Here is a 20185-nt window from a genome sequence, read left to right on the forward strand (position 1 = left end):
TTGAAGCAGCAAGTGACAATATTTCATAATAATGTAATGTAAGTGCAGTTATTGATGTCACAATAAAGGCAATTAAACAAGAACGGCAGGATGCATGAGCAGAGTTTCGCAGCAGAAAATACCTTTTCGCCAGAATGTGATGCCAACATGCTTTGTTAGGCTGACTGGTTGAAAGTGCTCGTCGGTTACACCACATACTCCACTCTCTCCTAGTGGCTACAGATAAGAAGGGGTCCAGATGTACTATAACATATATTGTAACCGCAGAGCTCAAATTCTGAGCTCACGAGATATAAATAATCTCACCGGGAAATATATTCATTCAATAGTATAGGAATAATCATGACACTGTGTGAGGGAGGCTGAGTACTGCAGCTTTTTCCAAGGACAAGAATCAGCTTGAATCTCCACATCAATGTCATTTGTCCTATATAACTACAACAGGTCAAATTTGACACACATTGATGGAAGTGGATAAATATTAAAGCCTGAAGATGTTTTTTAACAGAAATATAGAGGGTGAAACTTTAGTGGAGGATTATAAAAGTTACTGGAAGATCAGCTAGATACTGGGTGATACCCAGATTTTAATGCTTGTGGAATCTGATCATACAGTTGGACGAGAATTTAAGTTTGTGTAAACAGTGTCATGTCTATCACAGCGAACACTTGGCCAGTGGGGCTGACAACCTATTTCCTTAAAGCCCAACTTTAAAACTTTGTATCAGCCAAACCCTTCCTGTCTTCTCTCTGTATTTCCTTCTCCATTTCCTGAAGCTTTTAATTCAGACAGGACATGCTGTCAAAGGCTTGGCCTGTTCTGGTGCCATTGTTACACTCCCTTCCTCAAAAAAACAAAACGGGGACAGCCATGAGAAAAAGGAGAGAGGGGGCGAAAGTAACTGGAATCTCTGCTGTGAAGAGATAGTGGGGGAATAACAAAAGGAGGGATCAGGGCTGCGTGGATGGATGGATAAATGATAGACAGGAAGAGGAGGGCGAGAGACGAGAGGGAAGCCAAGCGTGCTGCTGTGGGGTGATAGTGCCAGGAGAGAAGAATGAGGGAAGAGGGAGGGATGCTGGACTTGTTGCTTTACAATGACTACATCTGGACAGGGTGGAGGATAACGCTTGAGGGGGAAAGGATGGAGTGTGGAATTACACACAAATTTCCTGAATCAGTTTTGCCAAAAACAACATAAATGAGAGAAGCTAAAAACATCACAGCCTGTAAATATTTGTTTTTAATTTGCATTTGCACCTCAAGTAGGAAGGGACTAAACAAGTGTGACTGGAATTATTGTAGTTATTGAACATCCTCAGTTCATGCCATGTGCACATTATTTGATAAGGGGGCCCCTAATGTAAGTTTATAAGTTTTCCATGATAAAAAAAAGTGCCACGTCGTGATATAAATGATAGCTACATGATTCCCATGATGATGCATTGATATGCGGCCAACAACGTGTCCTCTCACAACACCACAAGCACTGGGAGCTACTTCATTTGGAGGAAAAGGTTACAAGAGGTGTAGCATATTGTTTGTAGGGATATGATGCCAATCCAAACTGCTGAAGCGTAACTGTTTAAGGAGATCAACCAAAGATTAAAAAAATCCAAAGTAGAAAAGACATCCTTGAAATAATAATTTTTATGCTACATGAAGACTACTTACTGTTATTTTTTATTTGATTTTTGCTGTGTCAGTAGATATAATGCTAAGTCATTACTGCACTATTAATGTTGCTGCTGGTGGTGATAGATGTGCATTAATTAGGTTGTCATCAATATAACAGGAGGTAACTGGAAAAGGATGAAAACTGTCAATTCACTTCATTTTATTTGCATGAATAAATGCCTCTGCCTGCAATTACCAGTAAAATAGTGTTCTCTTTTTGTTTCATATTAACATCATCATCATGAACACCAAAATTACACATCTCTCTGAAATACTGTAATATTGATTTGAAGGTTTTATCAGCCACCCTGACCACCTGTAACCATTAGCATCAACTCCCAAAAGAAAATATGAACAGGCAGCCACTCTTAAAGACAGAAAAATTAAATATATTAACACTCAAGCACAGAGCCTCTATTCAGTCTGGGTTTTATCAAGGACATCTGCCTTCATACAAAATCCAAAATGTACCCACCCTTTGAATTGCAAAGGCAGCTTTAAAATCCTCCACTTTTTAACAAATACTTCACCCTCTCACCCAGGTGTGTTCTCAGGTACTGAGATTTGGTACTGATGAAATTAATGTAAATTGCTACACGATAGTACCAATGTAATTAGGTAAATATTTTACTTTACTTACTTTTAAAGTACTGATTTCAGCCTATTGTGTGCATAGAGACAAGAGAAAGTAGATATGCTGTAACTTTTGAAGGACCTGAGAGAAATCAGAGAAATGCAATTTATGGAGGTAAAAAATGTTTGTGGAAAAGTGAGAGGAACTGCATTCAGTATTTGTGTGTTGCAGAGGAGAGATGAGAGACAAAGGCTCTTTGGGGGGTATGCGGATTGCACACATGTTCACGAGGCTGCATGTCAGAGATAGCGGAACAAAAGAAGGCCTGGCAAATTCTAACTAATATAATTATCAAGTAAGCTATTAATACAAAAGCTTCTATAGCACAGGGCGGATTAGCCCACAGGTCACTGACGCACAATATCATGGAGCAGGAGGAGGAGGTGTGGTCGTAGTGTGCACTTTCAAACAGACACTCACACAAATTACAGATAGAAAAGTTGGAATGTGCCAATTCACTGAGACTACGCAGGTTAGTTTGTATTCCAGTATATAACAACATCTAAAATAATAAAAAATAGAGTAAGTCATCACTTTTCAGTGCATGTACACACACACACACACACACACGCACACAAACACACTAACTACAAAAAAGAGCTTGATAAAATGGCGACAGGGCAATCTGTCATGGCTGGCTGGCTGGTCACATGAGGTTAATAGATTCCCCCTATCTCACCTCCCCTCAGCCTTCATCACCACCATCGCTGTCCCTCTCACCATACTGGCATATCATCACTGATGATGGCGCAGCTCTATTAACGGTGACCTGGAAATCAGTTGTGCTGCTTTTACATCCAAATGAGCTTCATTTGCTTTGCAGGACTAATAGCTGTGAAGCAGAAAATGTGCTCATATGGCTGTAAAAACAAACACGCACAAAAAAAAAACAAACTAATCTGTAGTGTCAGAGCATCTACAAAGTCAATCTCACAGTTACAGGCTTTCCACTGTGGAAAATTCACCATCGGTCCATGACAAAGTTGCATTAATGCTTCTGAAAACCTTGTTAATGCTGTCATTGTGTGATTAGGCGCTTGCTGCCATATTTTTGTATGACGAGCCATCTTCGGTGACCAATCCAAGACGTCAAAAAATGTCTGATGTTCCAGGAATCTCATGAGCAGTGCGACGTCCACATGCAGGGCCTATGGGCACTCTACTACTGAGGTATGTCAGAGTTTATATCAGGTCTGGGTCAAATTATCTCATCCCTCGATATAATGAGAGCACACAGAAAATCCCCCATCTCCACTGCTCACACCTGAGCGGAGCAGTGATATCAGCAAACACACTGGCACAGGTAAGCATGAATAAAGGGGGCACCATTAGCAAGCATTATCATTCCTCCCTGACATTCACTTTTGAATACATTCTTAACTGCTTTGCCTTTTAAAGCTATGATGCAGAACTACAATTTGTGAGGGGTGGAAATTTAAAAGAGACCCATTTAAAGGTTATTTTGTGGTTCTAAATCTTCCCTTTGAGGGAAGCAAGACTGGTTGGTCAGAGAGTGTGACTGCCACCCTTTGGACAACTTTTGCAACTGCATTAAAGGGGCACCAAACCAATCACCCAGATGACATTATCAGTGCCACATTTAGTGTATTAAGCAGTGTATACATAATTAAGAAATAGGTAAGAAGAGTTTACAGAGTTATTCTCACAAAAACAACATGGTTTTAGTTTACTTCTAGAGCAATAAATTTAAATTTCTAGAAAAATCCTCTCTGAGTAAATGATTACTTGGCTTATTGGCATTTCATCTTACTTGTATTTTAAAGGTTTATTTATAAATATTATAATAACTCTTACTGTGAAATACAGGGTAGTTGTTTCAAAACTTCCATCCATCTATCCATTTTCTTCCACATATTCCTGTTAAGAGTCACGGGGGGCTGGAGCCTATCCCAGTGGCTACGGGTGAGAGGCGGGGTTCACCCAGGACAGGTCACCAGTCCATCACAGGACCAACACATAGAGACAGGCAACCATTCACACTCACAGCCACACCTACGGTCAATTTGGGGTCTCAAACTGATCCAGTAAAGGGCCGTGTGGCTGCAGGTTTTCATTCCAACCAAGCAAAAGCAACACCTGATCCAACAAATGAGCTGTGTGGAAACAGCTTAATTGATTTAAGTAGTATCAGGTGTTACTTTTGCTCAGTTGGAATCAAAACCTGCAGCCACACGGCCCCTTACTGGATCAGTTTGAGACCCTTGATTTAGAGTATACAATTAGCCTCGTCCCCAATTGATGTCTTTGGACAGTGGGAGGAAGCTGGAGTACCAGAGAGAACCCACACAGGAACAGGGAGAACATGGAGACTCCACACAGAAAGATACCGTGACCGAGCTGGGACTCGAACCCGGAACCTTCTTGCTGTTGTGAGGCAACAATGCTAACCACTGCACCACCGTGCCGCCTTGTTTCAAAAGTTTTACTGCTGTATGTTACTAAAACTAACATGAATTTTAACTATTACATTCAGTTAGGCTTATTATACTGTATTTGTATTAAGTATGTACTTTTCCTTCTGCTAAAAAAACAATGCTGCTAGAAGAATCAGGAGAAATTCAGTGTTAGCCTTGAGTTTAAAATGATGAAAACATGCCAAAACAGGTTTTCTTTTGAGTTGCTTATAAATAATTTGAACATATGTACAATCCATACTTGCATAACACATCACGTTATAATGACTTGGGGAGAAAAATTATTAGGCACTTGATACGGTGCGTATCAATCCTAAATTAAAGGGAATGAAGTTCGGCGTTACCCATCATCCAATAAAACCCTCCCCACAGTGACATCTCATGATGCTGAGATAGAGCCATTGCTGCTATTTCCCTGGAGTCTCATCTGAGGCGCGAGAACTTCCCTCACACATGGCACAGTGACTTCATAACGTGACTGATGACTTTAATTGAAGCAGTCATATTTTAATCCATGATAATTTGCTTAGCTTCCCTGTCTGCATAATTTAATAACAAAAGCCCGCTGCCTGCCTGTCACATGTTTGTGTCAGAGTGTGGGCTATTTGGAGTTGGCACCAACAACTGGTGCTGAGAGATAAATATACCAGCAGTTACTTTTGTGTTTTGCCTGAGGATTGTCTTCATGTTTTCCTAAGAAAGCCAACATATGCTGTTATGAGTTTATCTATCGAATAAGAAGATAGGGATTTTCACTCGGGACAGCAATGTGACCTTTTGTTCCCCTCATTTCTTGAACCATTTCCACTTTACAAAATAGTTTTTCTTGTTCAGTGATAAATATTGGTCTTTTTAAAAACAGATCAATAAGGTTTTATGATGCACTTAGGTATTGCTGCTAATATTTCTGCAAGGACTAGACCAGACTAATGAATGAGTCAATGACAGATTCAGTCATTCAGTCTACAATACAAAGCAGCACATAAACCTATATATATATCTTATAATTTATCCATTGAGGAATTAAAGTTAGATATTAAATTAATTTTTCATTCAAATTCCAGGAAGGAATTTTCCATCAATATTGGCTAACTTACCACATCCTGATAGTGGCTGCAAAGCCAGTCAATGTGTGCATTCTTAGGAGTTAGGTGTCAACATAGTCTGGAGACTTTTTAACTCAGTGAATACCACTGTTTAAGTTCCAACTATTATAATACAGAGGTGGAATTATCACAGGGAGAGATTCTCTTGTACAATATAGAAAATTCCTCCAGAAGCCTAAAAGAGAAATTATGAGGAAATAATAACTGCAGGGTAAAATTCTGACAAGTTCTTTTTTTTCCAGATGAATGACAAAAAAAAAAAAAAAAAATCCTGAACGTGGGTAAACAGTTCTAAGTGCACAAGGAAATTCCCTCTCAGTAAAAGTTTCCCCCGTGATGTGACTAAACTACATATCCTCTAGCTAGACAGTAGTCATTACCAGTTCAGTTCTGGTCAACTCCGCTAAAACACACTGAGCTGACTGAAGGGAAAGCAAAATAACTAACAGCTACAGTCAACGTGTGTTCATGCCATCTGTATTTCATAATCGAGCAGTGCCCAAGCCTGAGGATATAGATGGTAAACTTCATTTTCTACTCCACCTCTCTGTTCCTTTGGCTGCCAGCTTTCTACATTAAAACATGAGTATGTATAAACAGACACAAGAGCTTCCACATATACATACAGCACAATGTCCCTTACCACGGCTGATATCAATGACAAGAAATACCCCATTGCAGTTGTATGCCTCTGCGACGTGCGTCTGCTGCAATGACTTTTGACCATCAAAACCTTTACAATTCATCCTAAATTTCCACTGGACATTCGAGATCATCAAGCTTTTTCAGAGAATTCCCTCAAACAAGAAAGGGACAGAAGGACAGATGGACAACCCAAAAACATAATGCCTCCGGGCCAAGGATGTCACTCGCAAGGAAGCATAAAAATGCTGCAAAACAGAAACTCACACAAATGCCAAATGCTTGACATTCCTGCCTGTTAAAGGAAGGTTTCATCGCTGCCGTTGCAGGATGTGCTTGCTGATGGAGAACTGTTGGGTGTAGATTGATTGAAGGAGTGAGTTGCTGGACCTGTTCTATTTGTCAAGTGTCATGAGAGAACTTTTGTTGTGATTTGGGGCTTTACAAATAAAATTGACCTGAATTGAACCAGGCCTGTCATATGAACAGAGACTCAGGGATGATGTGGTCCCACTGCATAAGATGCTGCCTCCATACACAGGCACTTGCTCAGGTTGGGAGTGCATACGTCTCGCAAGATTTCAAATAGCATATCTAGATCTTTTAATGTAGTTCTGATCATTTTACACAGCAAGTCATACATGGTCCCTTAATTACGTTATAGATCATATCGAAAAATTTCCCATAGATTCCTCTCCATCGGCCATACACACATACACACACATTGCCCTGTTGCACATCGATAATGGAAGTGCTATACATAACAGGTAGAAACCTGGGTGCTATCTTATCTTACAGGGTTATCTTCAGTGAGATTAATAGAAAAAGATGAAGGGTGATTCTAAAAAAAAAAACAAAAACAAAAAAAACACAAGGGGAATAAGTCTAATTTTTCATATTTAGTCTCCCCCTTTCTTTCAGTTCACACCAGTGTACGACAGCGTGATTATGAAGCTTTCAAAGAGACATAATTTATGTAAATACAGCAGATAGTTTTTCCAAATGGGTTATTACTGCTACTGAGCTTGGTTTGAGCTTTTTTGGGGTAGGAGCAGGTTTCTGTGCAGTCTCATCTGCCCTCACCCAGATTGTTTCATGCTTGAAATTACAGCTGTTGGTAGGCTTCATCTTTTTCTTTGTTACCTAATTTCTCTATGTCAATTTGCATATTGGATATGGCCTTTATATGTGATTTTTTTTTCCCCCTTAAAATGTTGCCAATGCAGCAGAAAAGATGTTTCTTTTTCTCCAAAAAAAAAAGGGACAGCATAAATGTGTCTATTTCAATAATCATAAAAGTACAAATATAAAGAAATTAATGAATAAACAGTATGAACCCAGATATAAAGATATATATTACAAGCAAAAAATTTTTTTAAAAACTGAATTAATTTTAAGAAGTTTTGACATCATTTCAAAGTAAATGGTCAAGCAGCAGAAAAATGCACCATTGACATTTACATAGACAGCTATATTCTATTACCCCCAAATGGCTTATGGCAATATACTTATAAGATAATACCATGTAAACAGCATTTTTAACAACTTTAAAGTAAATGAGGTTATGGTGGGACAGGGCAATAATGCAGATTACGTGTGGAGAATTTCAGTCTGCATTATCGAAGTGTGTTGTAGACACACCTTGATCGCCCATTGGCCCAGTATATTTTTGCAACATATACAGCGGTCAAACTGCCGAACGATGCATGAGACAGCTTCAAGTTCGTATTCCCAACTCACTTCGAAACACAGTTTTCTGCATTAATAGAGAGGAAACTATAAAAATGTTACCACGGTCACAAAATGATAGAAATGTTTCAGGTCAAATTCCGGAAGTAATATAAATGGAATATTCTGTGAGAAACTCACGTAAACACCTACATAAAAATATTGCCTTCATTTGAATAAGGTCAATAGTCTGAGTGCCCCAATGCCCCACACAAAATGTGCCCCTATGTTAGTAATCTGAGTGTGACTATAGAAGAAATCAAGTTCGCAGGAGGAGAGAAACTTTGTTATCTGTGAGTGTGTGTGTGGTGGGCATACACACACAGGAAGGTGTGGCAGGGTAAATGATGGCAGTATTGATCTCCAATGCTCTTTTATAGCCCTGTCATGTCAGTTTAGCACCTTGGCAACACTCGTTTCAGAGCTACATCGATACTGAACTCTGGCACTCAGCAGAAGACAGATAGAAAGAGACAGATTGAAAGAGGGAGAGGGTATATAAATAAACACAAAGAAGTAAATACCGGCTGCGACATCCAAGTAAACACTTCGGCACACTCAACTTAAACGACAATGCAGACACCAATGTTAGTTAGCAAATTAGTATGTGTCTTGGGTGGATTATTAGCTGCAATATAACTGTCTTGACTGTCAAAGGAGGAGACGTGTGAAAGATTATCTGCTGTGCTCGGCATCTTGTTACCTTTTGTGTGTATGCGCTTGCACGTGTGGGTTTTTAGTACGCTGTGGACACAAACTAATTCAAAACTAAAAATACTGTGTCTAATTCATTTGCCTAACAAGATTTTAAAAGTGAAGCATTACTTTACGAGTATACAATGCTGACCTCAATGACAGGAAAGGAGGGACGGAAATAGGAATGCATACATTTTTTAATGTGACTATGGATGAATTAAAGTAATATGATATTTATTAAAGATAGCAAATGTGAGTAGATTGTACTAAGATTGACGGAATTCTTATGTATTTCTACATTATTAGCACATGAATTACTACAAACAATGCTTGACTGACATTTTGAGTTTAATTGTTCATTTATCTTTAAATATATTGTATGTCAAATGTCAAACAACTGACATCAAAAGTATTTTTAGACTAAAATCCGTCTTTCTGTCGGAACACCGTGAAGTCAAGTTGGGTTTTTGTCCTGCCTCCATGTTTTGTCTTGTCATTTCCTGTTTTATTTTGAAATTTAACTCTCCTCTCCTTTCAGGTCACTTGCCATTCCTCATGTGGCTTGGTCTGATTGCTAAGCGTTTCCACCTGTTCCCCATTACCTCGCATCTATATATTGTCTGCTTCTCTGGGTGTCTTGTGTCTGTGGTTCCCCCCCAGCCCTTTGAACGCAACCCCGGCCACAGCCTTGATTTGTGTTTTCCTGCCTCAAAGTGAGAGATTTTTTGTTGTTGTTTGTAAGTTTTTCTATGTAAGACCAGTCTTTAGTTATCGTTTTCATAGCTTTTTGTTTCCTCCGCAAGAAGTTATCTCTTGTTTCCTTTCTTTTACATAACTTGGTGCCTCCCATTATTTAGGAGTGTTTTTGTTGTTTATGCTGTACATTTCGTGTTCTTGTTTCCTCCGTAACTAGTAATTTTTCATATATATCGATTAACCTTCAATAGCCTATTGTGTTTATTCCTCCTTTCAGTGGAGTGATATTTTATTTGAGAGTTTTCATAGCCAAGCATCTTCTGTACGGAAGAGGGGTGATCCTATACGATAGGTTTAGAGCTGATTTTGATGTTCCTTGAACTTTGAGTTGCCTGGAAACCTTCATTAAAGCTTTTTATTGAAACACCTGAACCCTGCGCCTTTGTCCAAGCCTGGTCGTGACACTGTCCTATTCGTGTACAATTGAATTATGGAGACTAAATTGATTTATATTTGACAATATTTTTATCCTTAATGTATTAAACATATATATACATATAGGTGTGTGTGGATATCTTACCAAGAAGAAACAAAGACTGTGTGTATGTGTATATATATATGTCTGTTCTTCTTGATAAACATCAGTATAAGTTTGATTCTTCAAGCTCCATGGAGGTCTGTACAGCTGAAACTAGTGGCTAATCGCTCCAGCAGCTAGTTGTTAAATCTGTTTTCTGTTGCTTGACCATTGGTGTGCAGTGGGCTCAACATTGATGAGAGAACTAAAACTAACATTACAAGGTGTGGCCCATAAAACTGAAACAAGGAACTTACAACAGTGCTAACTACAGCCAACGGTAGGTTCATCACTGCATACAAACCTTCACATAGACACTTAATCCATAGCCATAATGGGACTATTGATCAGATGCGCTTCAACATTCTGTTTAGTGTAGAAACTTCACAGAAACCTGAATTTAAAATCTAATTAGCCCAAATAAGTGAAAACTACAGTTAAGTATGTAGGGTCATTTGCATTCTTGTATATTATGGCCGTACTGATTAACTGACAATGATGAAAAACAACTTTCACTGGATAGTTTGAGATTTCACTGATGCTCCTAGTCTGTTCCATGAAGCAGAAAATGAACCTTGTTTGAATTATCTGATCGCCACTACGTATTGGATTTAATCTGCAGAAAACAAAACATGCTAACATCTGTTAACACAGTGACAGAGCTCTGCCGCTTTAGGCTGGTGCACAAAGCATCCACCGCCAGGCCTCCAGGAACAGATCCAGAGAAGCCTTGGAGGCATTGAAAGATGACTTCAAATAGCAGAATCGGGATGGAGTGTATGTAAATGATGTTAATAAAGCTTGTTATTCATCCATGACTGTAAACTTAGGGGTGTTACTGGGAAAAATTCTATTGACAAACCACAGATGACTAAAGGGCTATGAAATGCCTGCAAGAAAAAAAATCATTTATATTGACTTTTTTTAATTAAGGGCAAAGGAGGGAGAAGATAGGTGTCAGAAATATATTTAAAAAAAATTGTAATGGATAATACAAAGGCATTAAAAAGGAATACTATAGGAGTTTACCAAATATAAATACCAATGTTTTGAAGGCTACATGGGAAATATTCATCGTAATAATCATAAAATAACTGTTATAATTTGTAACCAAGAAAAAGGCACTGATGCTTAAATTAAATAATCGGAAATCACAAATAAATTACAAAAAACTCGGCGGCACAGCAGTGCAGTGGTCAGCACTGTCCCCTCATAGCAAGAAGGTTCCAGGTTCAAGTCCCGGCTCCATCACAGGATCTTTCTGTGTGGAGTCTGCATGTTCTCCCTGTTCCTGTGTGGTTCTCTCTGGTACTCCAGCTTCCTCCCACAGTCCAAAGACATCAAGAGGGGACGAGGCTGATTGATACTCTAAATTGACTGTAGGTGTGACTGTGAGTGTGAATGGTTGTCTGTCTCTATGTGTTGGTCCTGTGATGGACTGGTGACGTGTCCAGGGTGAACCCTGCCTCTCACCTGAAGGCTGCTGGGATAGGCTCCAGCCCCCCGTGACCCTTAATAGGATAAGTGGAAGAAAATGAATGGGTGGATGGATTATAAAAAAACTGAAAAATTTAAGAAAAAAATGCTGTTACATAAATGAAAGGATTCATTAGATTACAAAGAACAGTATATTTTATACCAAACTATGATTGTTTCACATCTGACCTACCGTTGTGAAGTACAGGGAAAAACTTGTAAAAAAAAAAATTCCATGTAGTCAATTTTCATTTTACAGAAAGAGCCATTAGAATAATTAGTCGTAAACGATACAGAGATCCAACAAATCCATTATTATAAAATTGGTGAAATTGTATGAACTGGTAGATTATAGTATTCTGAAAATCATGGTTAAAGCTCATAAAAAACTTTACCAGTCAAGATCCAGAAGAGATTTGAAAATAGAGAAAGCCATTAGAACTTAAAAGGAACCAACATTTTTTTAAAAAAGGAAATTTTATGACTAAACTGATGTAACATTGCATTTCTGTGGAAGTAATCAGTTTATGGAAGAATCGAAAGAAAGAAAACAAAGATTCCAAATCCAACACGATACTTTACAAAATAATTAAACCAGTACGTTAATGAAATATAATGAAATGGTTCAAGTTTGAGTACCATACTGATTATTATCACAGATTGAAAAAATAAAAACTTAAAATCAAAGGAATGTAAGTGGCTGTGTGGGTCTGTGGATAGTTTATTTATTTTGTGTAATTTTGTTTTTTATATTTTGCTCTTTGTAAAGTGATTTCTTGGTATAAAGGAAGAGAAAATAAGATTTTTCTTCTTTATGCTCCTTTCATTTAAGATTTGGAAACTTTTCATATTAATTTTTCTTTTTTTTTTTTTCTTTTATCAATGAATTAAACAAACTTTTAAACAAATAAGTCCATTTCCACAACTGGCCTTTATCAACCTGAATTTTTAATTAACTTGTTTGGATCAATTACAGCTTTTCTTCTTGCTTTTGAGTTTCAGGCTGTTAGGAATTAAACTTCTCAACCAAGGAACTGCACAAAAACAAAGTTACTGACCGGTCACAGGAGCAGGCCACCAACAAGCTGAGCAGGTTATAGATGATGAAGGTGAAGATGACGGCTGTGATGGTGCCACGGGGGATGGAGTAGCTTGGATTTTTCAGGTCGCCTGGTTAGACAGACACATTATGTTCTTCACATTCAGTCATTGTGCAGGTGATAAGTTGGCATCTGAAATACCTGACATGTTGGATCCAGCCATGATGCCTGTGCAGCCGTTAAACATCACAGCAAAAACAGTGGCGAAGGTCATCAAAGTCCCTGTGGTGTAATCCACAGTGTAGTTGGCTGTGGGGAGAGATAACAACAGAGAAGCCACTGAAGTTGTGCTTTTATCAACATCATCAGTCTTCCAGGAGCCAGTCCATTTGACACTCCTGTATACATGTGCAGCACCAACCTTCAGGAGCAGGTTTTTATAGCTTTTGATAAAGCCTTTCTATTCCAATCTTTCCTGCCTTTGTTGTTGTTCTATTTCAGAGTTGTGAGCTGTAAGAAATCCTCTCTGTCAACTATAGTTGATGCTCCACACCAATATTTAAGAAAAACTGGATGTGGACAATTGTAAATAAATATATCTACTAAAAGACTTTGGATGAATGTTCTGTCTAACACGAGTCAAAAGTTTAACTAACATTTAAACACAAACTTCAACAATTTCGGCCCTCGGTTCACCTGGGAAACAAGACAGTCGATGCTTGTATGGATTAGATAATAACATCAACTTATGATGGTGTGAAGCAAACACACACAAAAACCAGAGGCTTTCACTGCTGTCTCTACTACTCTGAATTACAAATGATCTGATTTATCTCTGGCCCTCAAAACATTCTTGAAAAGGATTTCAAAGAGTGAGTATGTAGGATTTCCCTCAAATGAAGCTTAAAATAAGGCACCTCATCATCCTATTTCACTCACTTAGTTACGTTATGTTCACGGAAACAATTGTTCACTTTCACTAAAATAGCGGCGCCTAGCAGTTGGTGAAGGCATTAGCATAAATGGGTTAGGATTTGGATTGATACGGGTGGGCATCACACCTCAGGCCAACAGTGAGGTAATCACCGAGAAGCATACAGAGGGAGTGAATATTCCATATTGGCAATGAATAGCTTAGTGACTGAGATATTTAAAAGCATGTACAGGCAAGGCTTACGGAGAAAAGCAATATTTTATTTTATTATGTCAAAGTAGCACAATAATAATTGTATTCATTTTCATTCAAGAGGATACATTGAATTAACCGAGCACATGAGCACAAATGCTTTTATCCCGGTTGGCAGCTTAACTGGGGGCTAAGGCTCGTCAAAGCTTTTCATTGTACAATGACGGAGTTTTAACTAGAAGAACAGTTTGCAGATCTGTTTGAAAAACAGATCTGCCCCGAAATGTATCGTATTGTGTTCAATGTTTGTGCATGTACATGCAGCTGAGAACGTGTCATTCATGGTTCATTCATTCATGATGATCCAATAGATTCTACTTTCAATTGCACTGTTGTCACCAGTTAAAAAAGAGCTCCAACGTTACTCTTGTCCACCTTACCCCATAGGTTCCCCAGCAGAGTGTCCAACTTGAAGCCAGTGAAGTTTGCTGTGGCAGGAGCCGTCCCATTCACTGTTGGGTTGAAGGAGGCAGAACCAGGCAGGACAATGGTTCGAGGGCTTACGGCAAAGAAGCTGATGAATATGGTGCCCAGGACAAACATGACCACCAGGAAGATGAGAAAAGAGGCTTTGGCATAGATGTGAGCACCCACCAGGCACACGAGCAGGCAGAGCAGGGCGATGACTGTGGCGTATAGCAGGGACCACCAGTAGCCTGACGGCAGAACCTGGTAGGAAGAAGCTGCCAGTGACGCATCTGGGGAAGAATCAGTGCCAAAAGTCATGAGGGGAAGACTTGTTCATACCAGACAAACTACTCAAGGTTCAGTTTGCACACAACCCTGGTTCCAAATGTAAACAAAAGTTATACTGTAATGACACAGGAGCACACAGTAACTATATTCATGTTATTTATTCTTCTCAGCTCAGTGTCTCTATCTTTCTGTTGTCTGCTGTTTCAATTTCACTTCATTTCTTTAATAAAGAAAATAAATGACCAGAAACTGAAATTGTGAGAGAAAAACAGCAATACAAATTCAACTGTAGGCTTGATCTGTTGCACCTGTCAATGATGATTGATGGAATACGTTCAAGAGTCGAGAATGAACTTAAAAGAAATATATATATATATATATATATATATATATATATATATATATATATATATATATATCCTCTCTATATATCCTTTTTCTTGAGCAATAACACTGCTTTCCCCAAGAATTGGCAAGAACAAATCCCATTTTAATGTATTTTTCCAAGGATCATTACTAAGCTACATATTCTTTCCTGCAAGGTGCTTTTACACCTTGTGGGGCTAGAACATGTACTATTCCTGCGCAAGGAGAATAGTGTTATCTCCATTAATAGAGTTTCTACTTTGTACAAAAATGATTTAGAAATTGTAAATGTTTCCATGACATTCTTTGTTAGTGTCATGATGACCTAAATCCAGCTGATTTGTTAAGCTTGTTTCCTATAGAAGTCATTTTAAAGATATATACTGTACATATATGTGTTAAATTCACTGTTCCATCATTAAAAGGCCATGATATGTCACCAGAGACTTAGGAAATATGCTCCAATACTGGCTTCTCTGAAAACAGTGCTCATTTCAAACAGCTCCCCTCCATTGCCTGTTTATTAACACCATGGCATGAAATTGCAATTGCAGGCTACATTTATGGAAGCAAACAAAGAAAATTAATAAGCAGAAATAGACCTGAACTCAAAAGCTTTGGAATCCTTACAAAAACCTCTTGGACCAATGATAAAATCTCACCCTCTGGCACCCCGAAGGTGGCCACAATGGCCTCAACCAGACCCAGCACATATAGCGCACTGCCACACACATTAGCCAGAAAGAACATGATGCCAATACTGCCGCCAAATTCTGGACCTAGTGCTCGGCTGATCATGTCTGAGCAACGTTAAGGAGACGTTGTCAGGTACACTGCAAGAAGAAGGGTGTGTTTTTAGTTTTTGTGTTTAGTCTTGACTTGAGTCTAAGGTTTCCTATGGTGAAGGGTTAATATGGACAGGGTTAACTTACTTTACATCAGGATATGGGGTTTATAGTGAAGCATAAGTTCTACCTGAAGATGTAAATTCCAATTGCATCTGAAGACACATGCGTCTCCTCAAAAAGTCTCCCATAATAGCAATGTTGCAAAAATTTGATAGAGGAGCATTTTCCCTGTTTTGCCCTCCATTTCTTACACAGTCTATGTCATTTTTGAAGGTGGCTGTCTAGATTTTTATTCAGAATTAATATTCACCTTGTCATAATACATATACACAAATACAAAGGATACCTACGAACTGAAACTACCACCTATGAACTGAAACTACTCCCAAAACTGCAGAAACTGAGTTAAGAATTAAATGCCATGTAATAAATATTGTGAGCAGTGTGTGTATGTGTGTGTGTGTGTGTGAGAGAGAGAGAGAGAGAGAGAGAGAGAGAGAGAGAGAGAGAGAGAGAGAGAGAGAGAGAGAGAGAGAAGGGAGGGAGAGTGAAAGAGAAAGGATACAGTAGGCTCCCCCAGCATCTAGGGCTCCATTGGTGGAGATGGCACATACTGACAGCACGGTCATGCATATGATGAAGTAGGCTACCAGGAACATGGCAATAGCTTGATACAGTCCGGACTGGCCCACCAAAAACCCTGTAAAACACACACAGAGCACACACACACACACACACACACACACACACAGAGCACACACACACACACACAGAGCACAGTTGTACTGAGTTAGTTTCCCTGACATTGGCTGGATGAAAGCAGAAGTTGGCAGCGGTGTCTTAAAGAGAGAAGTTAAACTTTCCCAAGAGTACCACACATATAGAATGCATCATTTAGTGTAGAATGAGAAGCACATGAACGCACTCATCAACAATCAGCTCAGTTTCTATCATTGACATGAATCCAGAACGACTGTCCATTTGTGCACAGAATGAAAGTGAAACTACGACCCAGATTTTCCACAGATTCCAGATGTACAAATTTCCCAGAATGTTGAAAACTGTGGTTTTTACCACCTCCTTCAGAGTTTTTTCCTGATTTAAATTCAAACTTCTCTATAAGACAGCAAATATCAGACCAAGAACTCTGAGTCAGCTTCATAAGAACTGACAGTTTTCTGTTAACTGGTACAAGCTTGTGTCTTTAACATTAGTGAGTCAATAGTTACTGTATGTCTATGTGTTCGATGCGTATGAAGTTAACATTTCAAAGCTGCTGCTGCACTGTAAACAGGAGTAGTAGAAATCGTTTTATATTGGGGATTTTGTGGATCAAAGAATGATTTTTTTAAGTGCTTTTTTTTTTTTAACTTCTGACAACATTATCAAACAATATATGTAAATAATGAGGCTTTCGAGGCTGGTTAATTTACTTTACTTCCACAATGAAGCTACTATAAGTTGCTGTTGTAGACTGGCATGTTAGTGTGTGGGTCCTACACAGAAACGCTACTATTTGTGTCTGCGTGAGTCTGTGCACCATGAGTGTCGAACGCACAGCAGCTGACATCTCACGAGACTGAGGGGGGATAGGAGGGGAGGTGGGGGATGAGAGAGAGACTTAAAAAAACAACTCAGTGGTGTAACTAGGAGGGGAAAAACACTCAAATAGCTGGAAGCGAGAGAAGGGAAGATGAAGTTACATGTGAAACGAAAGCATCTTTCTAAACGCTTCTTTGGTTGCCTGCCGGCCTCTTTTTTACACTTCGACGGGAAAATGCAAAACCTTTTGACAGCATGTCATATCATGATTTTGAGCTTCACACTTTCTCAGGAGCGCAGAATGTTTACTCTCTTGGACTATGACATGGACTATAACCTTCAAAGTCATTACTGCAGACGACCTACTGAATCACACTTCCTAATGAGCTGGACCAAAATAAACCACAACAACAAAATTTCCAGGGGGTGGAATGGCTCAGAGGTAGAGTGGCTGTCTAGCAACACAAGGGTTGCTGGTTCAATCCTCAATTCCGCCAGTGACCATCTCAAAGTATCCTTGAGCAACATTCTGAGCCCCAAGCTGCTCCTGATTGGCCCGACAATGAACCCGGCCTCTCGCCAAATGTCAGCTGGGATAGGCTTTAAAAATGCTCCCATTTTTTTTAAACCATGGGGGCCAAAATAGCTCCCAAAATATTTTCTTAATTTCATACCCTGGATGGAGCAACACATCTATTGTGTTGTGAAAAAATCTTTGCTGATGTTAGGTTGAGACAATGTATAACTTAATCTGCTGGTGAAGATTCAGTAATACAATTCCAGTTTGTTTGTAGTAAAGTTAAAATAAAAGACAACAACCAAATTGTACAGAGGTATAGTGTAGTATACTACAGCAAAGTATACATACTCTATATATTCATAGTACTTATATACATAGTATACACTTAATATCTGGTTATTCTTCACCAAATGCCTCATAAAATTAACAAACCGACAATTGTATCATGTCATATAAACATTACCATGAAATAACATGACATAAATAATGATAGGTCTTGTGATACCAAACATCGATATAGAAGACAAGTCAGGATTCCTGAATGTCTCACACATTATATATTCACATTGTATTTTTTTTTCCTCCCCTAACATCAGCATGGGTTGAGCCTTTCTACTAGTTACACATCTACAACACATATCTAATGTTTGACATTTTGCCCCCATAAGCCAAGCCTCCGCTAATTCTGGGAGATAAAATGACAATGCTTAAGCAGTCCACATCTAATGAGGGTGGGCCTTTGTTAACATCCTCTCCAGACCAGATTTACAAGCAAAACTACTTAATTTCAGCCTCTGAACATTAAACCAGTGATTTAATTAGCATAAAATCCTCTTTTGGTTGCATTTACCCAGACTTCCTCTTTCATTTGAACTACAGAACAGACAGACGTGTTACATATAGAAATAGAAAATGCAGGTGAAAACTGAAATGTTTGCCTGAGAAGGCCTTCTGCAATTCATCCACTTCTCAGTCTGAATCTATTTGGGCTCTCAGACTGCAGCCAAATCTGATTGATTGTCAAAACGGATCTTTTTCTGTCTACACAGTTATTTGGACAAGACCAGTTTTGTTGTGTCCAGGCACCACCAAACCACAGTAGCTACAAGGCAGACAGTGAAAGTGGGAAATTTCAATGAAGGAATGGGTTATAAGTAGAGAATGAAACTTTTCTCAGTGTTCAGACTGAGAAGAATCTGTTTGGAGACAGATTTCATGCCAATGAACAGATTTGCAACAAATCAGATTTCATTTGGGTTTTTGTTGTTATTGTTTTTGCTGTCCAAACTGTCTAAAACGAATCTGGATTCAGTGTGGATAAGGCAAAAATCAATTAGGCCAAAGTAAAGTGATGAAGGCCGATAGTTGGGTCATCACATCAATGTCAACACTACATCAAGCACAACGCTAAAGTAGAGACACATTCATTTAACTTTACCTGAAAATCAAATTCACACTAAAAGCGCACTTATTTCATCCTCACACTCACCTATCCTCAGAAACACTACCACGCTGAACATGGATAGTAGTGTCGGGATCACCACACCAAAGAAGGTGGAGAGTTTCTTCGGCTGTCGTTGGTGGGTCGTCCTCTGCCTAGGGCTGCCCGGGTGCTGCTCCGGAGCTTGGCCGGCCGGAGGTGCCCGCGGCTCGGACTCATTGACGCTGGTGGAGAGACGGTAATGGAGGAGAGGAGTCCGCTCTGACATAGTGAAACCTGTCTCTGACAAGCCTCACAACTTCATGAGGGGTTCGGGAGTATTAGGGACCGTGCGTCACCCCAGATTTCCTCCTAATATCCGTCTCAACAAAGACTTAATACCCGCCAGTAAATATTTACCTCTAAGGAAGGGTTAGTTAATCACTGACACGCGCTGATGCTCGACCAGTGAAAACACAGCTAGCTAACTAGCTGTATAGCAGAGACGGAAACAAGAGCATTTGTTATGAATAAAAAAACTAAACAATTAGAAAAAACATACTGCCCTGACTATTTACATAAAGTAGTTCGGTCTCTGCTCATCCTCTTAAAAGTCAGGTAAAAGTCCATTCAGGATGACCAGCTTCTGAGGCTTGTTGAATATCATGTGACGCAAAAAAGTCACTTCACGTGAATCGCAACATAACTTCCGGTTAATGCAGTCAAAATAAAAGACTAGCAAATATAATCCATCCATTTTCCTTACGCTTATCCGTTAAGGGTCGCGGGGCAAACATAATCATGTCATAATAATTGTAACATGATCATAAAAATATTTGAAAAACGAGAATACAAAAGAACTCTCAGAGAAGTGTTTAGGGGTCCACATTAGTTGACCA

The 20185-nt window shown here is 39.1% G+C and overlaps 1 protein-coding gene across 1 annotated transcript in view; it reads right to left on the reverse strand.

The window, feature by feature from the left end:
• LOC147254428 (solute carrier family 12 member 9) overlaps positions 1 to 19951 on the reverse strand; it is a 69015-nt gene extending 49064 nt beyond the window's left edge. The window contains exons 1-6 of the mRNA XM_086216048.1: positions 19356 to 19951; positions 16370 to 16504; positions 15619 to 15756; positions 14275 to 14592; positions 12910 to 13017; positions 12727 to 12838 (exon numbers count right to left, since the gene is read on the reverse strand). Of these exons, the coding sequence (XP_086072174.1) occupies positions 12727 to 12838; positions 12910 to 13017; positions 14275 to 14592; positions 15619 to 15756; positions 16370 to 16504; positions 19356 to 19575 (1031 nt within the window). The 5' untranslated portion in view covers positions 19576 to 19951. The remainder of the gene's footprint in view (positions 1 to 12726; positions 12839 to 12909; positions 13018 to 14274; positions 14593 to 15618; positions 15757 to 16369; positions 16505 to 19355) is intronic.
• Between the last annotated feature and the right edge of the window lie 234 nt (positions 19952 to 20185).

Source organism: Aulostomus chinensis, chromosome 10, assembly GCF_037954235.1.
Source record: "Aulostomus chinensis isolate RoL2024-O1b breed Wild chromosome 10, RoL_Achi_v1.0, whole genome shotgun sequence".
NCBI classification, from domain to species: Eukaryota; Metazoa; Chordata; class Actinopteri; order Syngnathiformes; family Aulostomidae; genus Aulostomus; species Aulostomus chinensis.